This window comes from Onthophagus taurus, chromosome 7 (genome assembly GCF_036711975.1).
Source record: "Onthophagus taurus isolate NC chromosome 7, IU_Otau_3.0, whole genome shotgun sequence".
NCBI classification, from domain to species: Eukaryota; Metazoa; Arthropoda; class Insecta; order Coleoptera; family Scarabaeidae; genus Onthophagus; species Onthophagus taurus.
In genome coordinates this window covers 37646605-37658720 of record NC_091972.1, presented here as the reverse complement: position 1 = coordinate 37658720, position 12116 = coordinate 37646605, and the positions used below count along the sequence as shown (strand labels likewise).

Here is a 12116-nt window from a genome sequence, read left to right as displayed (position 1 = left end):
TCGCGCACCCCCGTGCACGATTCAATTATCTGACGTGTTCGTTCCACTTCTACCCGAAAGTTTATTGACTCCGCGGGGGAGGGCGCGCGTGGCGGAGGCGTCGCGACGCCAAACTACGGCACCCTGCGATGGTCAGTCAGTTCCCGAACGCGGGGGTTGGTTGGGGTAACTTATCTATTAAATTCTCGTGAGATGTTTAAATTATATCCGACGGATAAGAAAACGTTAACAAAAAATGTTTTCGTTGAGATCTCTTTTTCTGTTGTATCAGTGATTGATTTTTTTTCTGATGGGTGTTTATTGTGGGGGCGGTTTTGGTTGGTGGTGGAAAATCGACCGGTATTTAGGATGATGATTTTGATAAAGATGGTGAAGTGGAAATTGTATAACGTGTTTTTTTCGTTATTTTTATTAATGTGTTTGAGTTTGAACTGAATTGGAAAATTTACGAATCTGTATGATACATTATCAAAATTAATTATTTATTTCTATTAATCCATGTTAATTTCTTTCCAGAATAGCCGATATCGAACAATCAGAATGGCGTTATCCCTTAAAATCAACATCGTCGACAGCAATGTCACCAAAACCATCGTTTTCGATTCGTCATCAACAGTTTACGATGCTTGCAAAATCATCAGGGAAAAATGTACTGAAGCTAATCTTGGCCAACGTAAGTTTGTGTATTTCTATAACGGAAATGTTAATATTTACAACGACGTTATCATAAAATAAATATGGGAAACAGGAACTGTTTAAAAAGTTTCTTAACATGTTACTATAAATTATTGAGATTAGATTACGTTTTTTGTTTGAGCAGCCGATGAAAAAGTTGTTTCATTTTCTTAGAATACTATAACTAATAAGTAGCACCAAAAATCTGAATGACATACGCAATTGAGTAATGCTCAATTTCATTCATTACTAATCCATTTTATTGATTTCTTAATGTTCGTTATATCCGATTTTTTGTATTTCTGGGTATACCGTATCTAGGTCCAACAATCTCATTCATCTTTTAACATTTTTCTCATTTAGCTGCCTTCCCCATTTGTACATCATTTTTTCTATCCTGCACATTCTCAATATCCAAGATTTCAAGTCCAATTCGTGTAAGTTTGGTCGAGGGGAGCATGGAGCAAGCTCAAACTGACGTGAAGAGTAAAGCGGCCTTTGCATTTTAAAACACTCTATGCAGAATGATTAATTACATTGAGGTTCGGTGAGTATGAGGTGATTACGAAGATGTGATCAAGTAAGGAAACCAGGTTTTACGGCACGACTTCTTTGTGAACCTAAGCAGAATCTTGTTGGAAGGCCTAGTCAGTTCTTTTTAAATTGCTGGAAAATCTACAGATCCACAACAATCTTCATGTAAATAGGATTCAGCAACGTTGTAATTCTTATCAGTTGGGCTAATGTTCGCACACACAAAGAAAAATAAGAATCCTATGTTGTACTAGGTCAAAGCTTATTCAAGCAAGATCCGGATAATCTTTTGAGGAGTCTTTTGCATTAAGATTGCCGCGATATGCTCCTCTTTTGAATAACTTGACAAATCGCCTTGTTTGAGACGCGTTGAAAACATCATTTCAGTATGATGCGTGCAGAAATTGTGAAATTTTATTTCCAGAAAAGTTCCTCTATTACGCTTGCTCAACGCGCATACAAAGCAAAATATATCACAGTCGTTCAACGCCCACAGCCAAGACAATTCGAAGTTTGGTAGCGAAATTCAATACCAGTGGTTCTTTGTCAACGTCAAAGCTGAAAGTTAAGTGCCGATATTTAAGAGTGTCATCAAGCTTCCGTTCGGAGCCGCGCTCAGCAGTTTGGCCTCTCTACGATGACGGTTTGGCAACTGAACTCGAAGAAAATGATATGGAGGACTACTGATTCCAGCAAGATGATGCAACATGCCATACTGCTCGATTAATAATGGATTTACTGCTTACCATGTTTCCAAATCGATTGATATCAAAAAGTGGTGATAACGACTGGACGGCGAGTTCGCCTGATTTGACGCCTCCTGACTTTTTCCTGTGGGGATACCCACAGGAGTATGGAGAGCAAGGTTTATGTCAACAAGCCAAATACTCTCGAGCAACTTAAGGCCAAAACACTCGCAAAATGTCGAAAAAAGGTCCGACTTTATGGTGACAGCTTGGAGAGGCCACCTATCAAACATCACTTTCAAAAAGTGTCTAAACAAATTGTACAAGTTCAAATTTGAATAAAATGATCGAATCCAAACAGAATATTGACTTGTTTTCAAGTTATTCAAAAAAATCATCGCTTACAACAAAATGGTCCGTATATTCAAAACCAAAGGAATCAAGTACTTAAATTTCGAAACCGACGTCTTTCAAGGACTGAACAATACTTGTACTGTCCTAAATTCATCCATAGTTTAAAAATATATATCGTTCAGATACATAATACAGGAAGTATATATAACATAAATGTAATGAAACTGAAAGCACATTTTGCTCGATGATAACAGACAAATTGAGTCTTTATCCATGAAATAAAGAAAAATAATAAATGAAAAGAATACTACGACCGACCAGATGGAGTCAAACAAGAATGGCACAATCAACTACAGAAGTCAGATTAAAAATAGCTGAAAGGGAATAAGGTGAGAATTTGAGAAAATACCCTCTTAGAGAAGTGTTAATACATAAACCAAACTATACTATAGAGGCTCCTAATGAAAATAAGAAGGTATTACTTCAAAACGTAGTTCGGCAAAAAATGTATTTTCGAAGACACAAGAAAAGCAGTTGATCATTTGAGATTCCTGTTCAACAATACGAGTACTATAGATAAAAGCTATACTCATTTGAGCATTCGAAATAACGGTGAAAAAGGTTAAATCGATAACTTAAATGTACGAAAAGTTAAAAAGAATTCTGTAGGAGAGACTATGCGAAGAAAGTGTATAAAATGCAGAATCCCTTAGCACGTTGGAACTTGATCAGAATAGAAGAGTATCACAACACTATAAGATTTCAAAATATATATGTCGCAGGTAAATGGTTGTTTCAGGTAAATAGCTTTTTCCTAGTAAGATACTATCTGCCTAGGCAAACAATTTTATTCCATTTATTTCAGTCTAAATTCTACTTTCCTAGGCAAATAGCATATGGCTAAAATATTTTCAGGCAAATAGCAGAATACAAAGTATTTAATTGCATATGATAATTAACATCGATTAAACCTTTAAAATACTTTTGAATATTTTTCCAACAACTTTCCATTAACATTTTTATATTATACAATTGCGAGTACTTATAACACAATAACAAATTGTCCACAGATAAATTATCAATAGCATAACAAATGCATATATCGAGTAAATCTTTTAAAAAATATTTCTGACTAACGTAAATAATTAAAGCCCAAGCATTCTGTATGCTACTTATCTTAATAATCTCTACTACTTTATTTTATTGTGAACAGGTACCTACTCTATATTGCATTGTTGTATCGAAAAAATGGTATTTGCCGAAAACAAGCTTAGACAGATACTATTTGTCTTGTCCAATAGTATTTGGACAAGACACATTTATAATGATAAAACTGTAACGCACTACTGTTTGCCTAGGCAGGCAGTATGCGACTAGGAAAAAGCTGTATTCCTGAAATAACCATTTGCCTGCGACATATACAACTCTATAAAAAGTGATTATATATCTCAGCTAAATAAGTCGTAATGACGCTAAGTAGCACCTCATACTTTTATCGCACCGGGTCAATCCTCGTTTCATACAGCAAGAACAATAACAATAAAAGTTTCTTTAATACCACTGTTAAAGTATGCATATCAGAAACAGACCCTACTATGATGTGTAATTACAGATTCCTAATTCCCATTAGCTAACTTTGGAACCACCGTTAGGGTGTACTGCAGAACATACACGTCGTATTCGAGAACCTATGTTACAAAGAGGGGATAAAATATATGGTATTGATTTTTGAACACAGTGTTAAGATGGTCATAACGAATAAACGAGTAAATAAAGCCGTAATGAACAAACTTTGGATTATATGAATGTTGGCACAACGATTTTCCTGTATACTTTGGAAGGGACAAAGAAATTCAGTAACTTTTTGTTGAACTTTAATGAAGCAATTTGGTATATAGATAAATTACGTTTAAGCGACTCACTTTTTCAACACTATTTCCTTATTTAACGTCAAAATGTTTATTAAATATTAATTAGGTCACTTGCTCGGATTAGCTGGTACATCAACGGAATGAACTAATGAACCAATCAAGCTGGTGGCTTATCTCGAATATATTCGTGTTGTTGTCATCGTTATCTTCTCAAAAGGGGTAGTCAACAAACTAGATACCTTTAAGCATGGATTTGTACTCCTCCTGGAATCGCAGACGCAAATAAACACAACCTACGAGCCAAAGAACATTACGATAAAAATACGATAAAATTATTTCCATAATAAACTAAAACATTGATTTAAATTTAAAAAAAAATGTCAAATACGTTAACATACTATCTTTTTGTTTTCCCTTTATATCAATAGAAAAGCATACATGACTTACATTTTTAAAAATATCAGTACTGTATGTTGTAAGAAGCAGTTCTCATAACATTCCAGAATTACTAAATGTTCCATATTTTGCAGCTTCTCAAATTACATTCAATGATACCCAGGAAACCATTGTCTACTTCCTTAGCAATAAATTATTCCGCATAATTTTATTAGTTACTTTTTTTAACTATAAAACAGGGCTATAGTTTTTGACTTCATAGCCATCGATAAACAATTTAGCGATACCATAGAAAATGCTAACAGAAAAAGTTTTGTCCTATTTAGAAATCAAATGAAAAAAACTTAATGTTGACAACTGTTGCGTTGCAGTAATTAGGAAGTTTCTAGGAATTAGGCCTTTATATCAAGACTTACGTTGCAAAAATTTGGCTAAAACTCATCTACTACATTCTTTGCCTTAAATTCCTACCTAAAGTTGTTAAGTTTCATCCCATGTGTTGTAGCAGTACACATATTTCGCAAAGTTTTAGTAATTATAATTATGCCGTGAGTTTCGTCAAAATACTTCTGACCGCTATGCTCCATATGTTTGCGAAGTAATACGAAACCCGATTTATTTATCGCATAATAAATAATATGATAAACAAAATAACAAAGGTTTTCAGTGATGATGGTGTTTGATGAATGTTCTTGAGTAGATTTGCGCTGATTTAGTAAACATATCAATTTACATTCTGAGATGATAATTTACGCGATATCTATGTGGTTTGACCTGAAAGAGAGCAGTCACACATTGTCGGCAGTATTTGCAAGAATTTCTAATCAAGATTAAAAAGAAAGAGGTTCTTAACAAGACTTGATAGCGTTGTATTATGTAATTTGGTATGAATTTTGACACCGAACCAATTTTCGAAGAGAGGAGATTTGATTCTATAAATTCCGAAATTCTTAATGCTTATTCAGAATGTTATAGCAAGACTACAATGATATAGAACACTATTATATTATTAAAAGAAAAAGATTGAACAAAGCGTAATAGTGTGTTAAACGAAGTAATTCACATTTATAAGGGTGCACAAGCTAGAAGCCTTTTAAATAGGGAATCAACAGGAGATGACATTTATGTCTTTACCCTTGATTTAGAAAAAGCTTTAGTTTTTCCAAATTTAAGGATTTTATAAATTGAATATATGTATGATGGATATGTGTCAGCACAGAAAAACAATCAAAAATGCTACAATATTTTAAAGCATCAGAGAAGAACTAATGTTAAGAGCTCTAATAGAGAAAATAGAAGGTAACAGCTTAGATAGTTCGAAACGAGTACCAAAGAAAATGTTCTGTTCAATATGAAACCAGAAGGAAGAAGAAGTGGGGAGTAAGAATGCGTAAATTAGGGAGTGGCTACAGGAGATGGATCCAACACCTAACATGGTGATAGTGAACGAGGGTAAGAGAAAAAAGAAGAAGGAAAACAAAAACCCCATCATATTTTGTTTTTTGACAACTTACAATTGCCAAAATGCACATTAAATGGAAGAACTTTATGACTCACCTATTAGAAGTAATGGCACTCATAAGACTCTAGTTTATGAACTTAAAGTAGTTACCTTTACAAGAGAATATTGGTTCTAAGAACATAATAATGACAAGATGGGGTTGATCAACATTTTGCACAAGCAGGAATATCTTGGCTTATCCATATACAGTGTGTCCATAATATAATGGTACACTTTTGACCGGTCACAGGAAAGCAACAAAGCAAGACAGAAATGTGAAATCTTCACCAAATAAAAGGAAAACTCCCCAGTTTTCGTAGTATGATGACCTTTATTGTTAGTAGGCTCCCAAACAAAATATCGAACAGCGTTAGATTGAGACCATGGTGGCCACTTATCAGCTCAGTACATGAAAATCTCCTATACATTAACAATAATTCCATGTGGAGATAAAGCCGAATAGATAACTGCAGTGTCGGTTGACCAGCCATGGTTCCATCCGTTTAGTGGCTGCTGATCAAAGTAGAGGTGTCTAAAAAAGGAAGTGGCTAATCGCATTCTCCTCTTTATATAATAAAAATCAATAAAAGTGAGGTCTTAACAAATATTTATGTTTCGCCGTTACTGTTTCATTGACCCTAGCAAATCACAAAGTTTAGGCTAAATTGCCTAGCCTAAGTTATTGCATACAATATCCAAATTGCTTCAATAGTTACAAATATAGAAGATGAAGTAAAAAAAAATAACCGTTTAAGCGCCATCTGTTGAGATCTATTATTATTTTTTTTATATAAAATAAACTTGAAGGTAAGTGCTAAGAAAGAAAAGAAAATTTTCATCCAGCTGCCCAAAAATAACTGTTAACATCATCAAAGTTTCAAATAGAATTTCTCAAAATAAAATTCCAATAAAATTTTTTTAATACACCCAATATTAATAAATTATAAATTTTCTTTTTATAGCTAAAGATTATGGTTTATTTCTTACGGATTCTGAAAATAAATCAGGAGTATGGTTAGAACCAGGCCGACAATTGGCTTATTACATCTTAAGAACGGGAGATCTCTTAGAATACCGAAAAAAATTAAGAACGTTAAGAGTAAAAATGTTGGATGGTTCCGTAAAAACCATGCTGGTAGATGACTCCCAAATTGTTGCAAACTTAATGGTGGTGATCTGCACGAAAATCGGTATTACAAACCACGATGAATACTCGTTGGTGTTAGATGAACCGGATAATCAAGAAAATTTGGAAAATCGTAATTATGGTACTCTAACGCTGAAACGTAAAAAAGAGGAAAAAGGAGAACGCGATGCTAAAATGGAATTGCTTCGTAAGAAATTGAAGACGGACGATGAGCTTAACTGGGTCGATCCGACGAAAACGTTGCGGGAACAAGGGATCGATGAACACGAAACCGTCCTGTTAAGAAGAAAGTTTTTCTTCTCCGATCAGAATATTGATTCGAGAGATCCCGTCCAATTGAATTTATTGTACGTCCAAGCCAGAGATGCCATTTTAGACGGAACCCATCCGATCACTTTAGATAAAGCTTGCGAATTCGCCGGTATTCAATGTCAAATTCAATTTGGAGATCACGTTGAGACAAAACATAAAAGTGGATTTTTGGAGTAAGAAATTCTTTTTTTTCTCCTATTAATTTTAATTAATTATTTATTTAGTTTAAAGGAATTTTTGCCTCAATCCTACGTTAAAATTAAAGCTGTCGATAAAAAGATTTTTGGCGAACATAAAAAACATAGTGGGATGAACGAGCTTGAAGCTAAAGTGCTTTACACTAAAAATGCAAGATCTTTAAATACTTATGGAGTAACTTTCTTTTTAGTAAAGGTAATACATCTAAGACTTATTAAGTAATTTATTTTTAAACTTTATTTTTGTGGATTTAGGAGAAAATGAAAGGCAAAAATAAATTGGTACCACGTCTTCTTGGAGTTAATAAAGATTCTGTGCTGCGTCTCGATGAAAACACAAAAGAAATCTTGAAAACTTGGCCGTTAACAAGCGTGAAAAGATGGGGTGCTAGTCCCAACACGTTCACCCTTGACTTTGGAGACTATTCCGATCAATATTATTCTGTACAAACTACTGAAGGCGAACAAATCCAACAAATTATTGCTGGATATATTGATATAATCTTGAAAAAAGTAAGTGATGCATTAAATTTAAGCAAATTTTGTTTATTTATTTTTCTTTTGCAGCAACAAGCAAAAGATCATTTTGGAATTGGTGGAGATTCTGGATCAGCAATGGAAGAAGTTATTGTTTTGCCAAATAGGTAATTATAAATTATATAACACTTATAATTAACGTGTCTTTAGTCAAAACCAGTAAAATCAAAATCACATGGTTTGGCCCTATGAGGTGCACCTTTGGCAGTTTGATTTCCTTTATTTCTAATATTTCTTGTCTATTATCATTTAAGAGTTAGTAAGTTTGGGAATTACACACCCACCAGATCCTAATGCCATACTTATCAGGCTGTGAACGCACAAGTTGTCTAAATTCTTTATTTGTCAAGTATTATGCCAAATAACTGGAATAGCTACCTAGCTATTTCATTGAAAGCATCTTATTAATAAATGTGGTCTTCAATATTTTCCCCCACTTTCATTTTAGATTTTCTTATGTTAGATGATTGACTCGTCCTGTTGAAAGCGTTAATAATAATTCCAAAATATTTGCAGCATTTTTGGACTTTTTTGTTTCATTTATTCGTCCTTATTGTCATTATCTGGATTATCCGACTTTAAATTTAAAATAAGTTCCTCTAGTTTAATCTAATAGCAATGAACCTATTGTGGAATAGCTAATATCCTTCGCTAGGAATGAGTATTTGAACCCAAGTTGAAATTAATTAAATGAGCCAAACCAGTAAAACAATATTAGAGGTTCATGAAATATGGGCAAGCTTTGATATATAATATCGAGTCTATGATATTGATGGAAACTTGGTCAATACTGTAATAGAGCATAACACTGACGTCGCTTGCGGCCAAAGTACTGGTTTGATATTGGCAAAAACCTAACCAGGTTTTCACACTGCAATAAAACATCATATACAGAGTGTCAGATAAAAAACGCCCCTAGCTGTAACTCTGTTATTTATATTCCGATTTTTTTGAACCAGGTACCAAACGAAATGATATCATGAATACTACGTTTTAGGCTACAAATAAAATTTTTCCTGCGCTATCTATGATATCTTTTCATTTTTTTTTTCACGTCGTTTTATAGAGATTTTTTTCTGAATCCAACGATAGTATTGCACATCAACATTTATTAAGTACTTCTTGCAATCAAAAAACAATGTACTTTGTTTTTACTGAATAGCTTGCCATAATCACTAGAGTTTTTTCTCCATTTAAAATAAACTTAGGTATAACAAACCAGTAAGTGCATTTCAATTCATGATTTTTGATTAAAAATAAATTAAGCAAGAATCAAAAGTTCAGGAAATGTGTAAAACTGTAATTACTATTAATGACAATTATGTGTTTTGTTTCCATCGTTCTTTTTCGGCTTTTTATGATAGAAGCGCGATTTGAAAAACCAAAAGTTAGGTAGTTATCATAATCTTTTTCCTTTCTTTATCCTCTCTATACAGATTATTTCTTATATTACTAGTCTCTTATTTCAATAATTTCTGCCCAGTCTGTTTAGTCTCTTTCGAATCTCTCTTCAGTAGTTTAGTCTATTACTAGTCGTTTTGCGCTATTTCTTTTTTTCCTCAGTACCTTTCTATCCATTACTAATCCTTTTTCAGATTTCTCCTTTTCTGCACACTTTTCTACTCAGGCTTATTCTTCTATTTTCAGCTTTTACAGTTTTCCTGGTCTCTGCCTAGTGTCTTTCTTATATTTACAATCTGCCTCCTATCTCCCTTCATTCTTTCAAGTATCTTTCTTCTATTTGGAGTTTTGTCCAGACATTCTTTTATTACCAGGCTATTTCCGCCCTTTCTGCACAGACTTTTTATTGCCAGTCTCTTCCAAATAACAAATACAAAATCCCTCCTTTCTGTCCAGTTCTTCTCTTTTCTGCCTATATTCAATCTTTCTCTTCTTTACCTAGCCTTTTTCGTAGTCTCTTTCTTGCCTCCTTCACCTCTTCCCAATTCCTCTTCCATTACCAGTGTTTGTTTAGTCACAATAATTTTTGCTAGGCTAGGCTGTCTTTGCCTACCAGTCTCTATTCATTCTCATTAATTTCTATCTAACCTAAGTCTTTTCTTTCCACTCTCTTTTCATTCTCAATAATCTTTACCCAGTTTGTTTCATCTCTTTCCAGTATATATTTAGCCTCTTTTTAGCATTTCGCGTCTCCTCCTAGTGTTTTTATGGCAAACACATCAGATTACAGTGGTGATTGTATCAAAAATGACTCTTCAGGATCATCGTATTGCTGAGATGTACTTCTTTTGAGATGTTAGGCAAGGCTGAAGACTCATTCATAGTTTGGGCATATTCCTTTCAATCGCATCTTCTTGAAGGAAACTATCAATTTAGGCAAAAGCTGTGTAATGAAACTAAGAAAGCTGGGCCTCATTAAAAACAATATACTATTTCTGATGATGCTACTCAAAACGAAATTATTCATCTTTTTTAGGCATTATTTCTGTAATAAGACAAAATCGTAGAAGTCAGAAATTAATTTCTATCGATAATTTTGATATTTCTTTTATATTAGCTCTTTATAGGACGATAAACTTTTTAAATCTAGGAATTTTTGCAGAAACACTGTTTAATTAAGTTTGGTTTTACCAACAAAAGAATTTCTTCAGTGTCATATTGCGATATATCATCAGCAATTCAATATTGCACTGATGTCTGAGTCATCAATATTCAACTAATCAGTTAATCTTTAACATTGAGAGCTCTTACAGTGATTTAAAGTCTTTCCAGTGATATTTAGCAAAACTACAAGATACTTCTTCTTTTGCCCATGTCGCTGGAGATAGATTTAATTCTTCAGATATATTCAATCAATTGCCATACAATATGATTTTTCTCAGAATGGTTAGACATACGTTGGGTTCTGCCAAATTATTCCCCAGAGAACATTAATCGGGAAAACTTGTGTAATGAAACGAAGAAAGCTGGGCCTCGTTAAAAACAATATACTATTTCTGATGATGCTACGCAAAACGAAATTATTCATCTTTTTTAGGCATTGTTTCTGTAATAAGACAAAACCGTAGAAGCCAGAAATTAATTTCTATCGATACCTTTGATATTTCTTTTATACTAGCTCTTTATAGGATGGTAAACTTTGTAAGGCCCACTTTTACCACCTCCTGATAAATTTATCCGATAGATAAATCCAGTTCTTAGCCAACGAGAGCGCTTAAAACCGCCGTAACCATGGCAACTATCCTGTAGATAGTTTATCAGGAGGATGGTAAAAGTGGGCCTAAATCTAGCAATTTTTGCAGAAACACTGTTTAATTAAGTTTGGTTTTACCAACAAAAGAATTTCTTCAGTGTCATATTGCGATATATCATCAGCAATTATTAAGCAATCTAATGCAATCAATATTGCACTGATGTCTAAGTCATCAATATTCAACTAATCAGCTAATCTTTGACATTGAGAGCTCTTACAGTGATTTAAAGTCTTTCCAGTGATATTTAGCAAAACTAAAAAATACTTCTTCTTTTGCCCATGTCGCTGGAGATAGATTTAATTCTTCAGATATATTCAATCAATTGCCATACAATATGATTTTTCTCAGAATGGTTAGACATACGTTGGGTTCTGCCAAATTATTCCCCAGAGAACATTAATCGGGAAAACTTGTGTAATGAAACGAAGAAAGCTGGGCCTCATTAAAAACAATATACTATTTCTGATGATGCTACGCAAAACGAAATTATTCATCTTTTTTAGGCATTGTTTCTGTAATAAGACAAAACCGTAGAAGCCAGAAATTAATTTCTATCGATACCTTTGATATTTCTTTTATACTAGCTCTTTATAGGATGGTAAACTTTGTAAGGCCCACTTTTACCACCTCCTGATAAATTTATCCGATAGATAAATCCAGTTCTTAGCCAACGAGAGCGCTTAAAACCGCC

The 12116-nt window shown here is 33.6% G+C and overlaps 1 protein-coding gene across 7 annotated transcripts in view; it reads left to right on the top strand.

The window, feature by feature from the left end:
- Nucleotides 1-12116, top strand: part of LOC111415355 (Talin_middle and talin-RS domain-containing protein rhea) — a 78083-nt gene that overhangs the window by 36128 nt on the left and 29839 nt on the right. For 6 of the 7 annotated variants that reach the window (XM_071197676.1, XM_023047003.2, XM_071197677.1 and 3 more), the window contains exons 3-7: nucleotides 517-673; nucleotides 6980-7649; nucleotides 7701-7869; nucleotides 7929-8186; nucleotides 8241-8317. In XM_071197676.1, the coding sequence (XP_071053777.1) occupies nucleotides 541-673; nucleotides 6980-7649; nucleotides 7701-7869; nucleotides 7929-8186; nucleotides 8241-8317 (1307 nt within the window). In that variant the 5' untranslated portion in view covers nucleotides 517-540. Of the gene's footprint in view, nucleotides 1-211; nucleotides 456-516; nucleotides 674-6979; nucleotides 7650-7700; nucleotides 7870-7928; nucleotides 8187-8240; nucleotides 8318-12116 lie in introns of those variants that run through there. The other variant, XM_023047011.2, reaches the window with a different exon arrangement.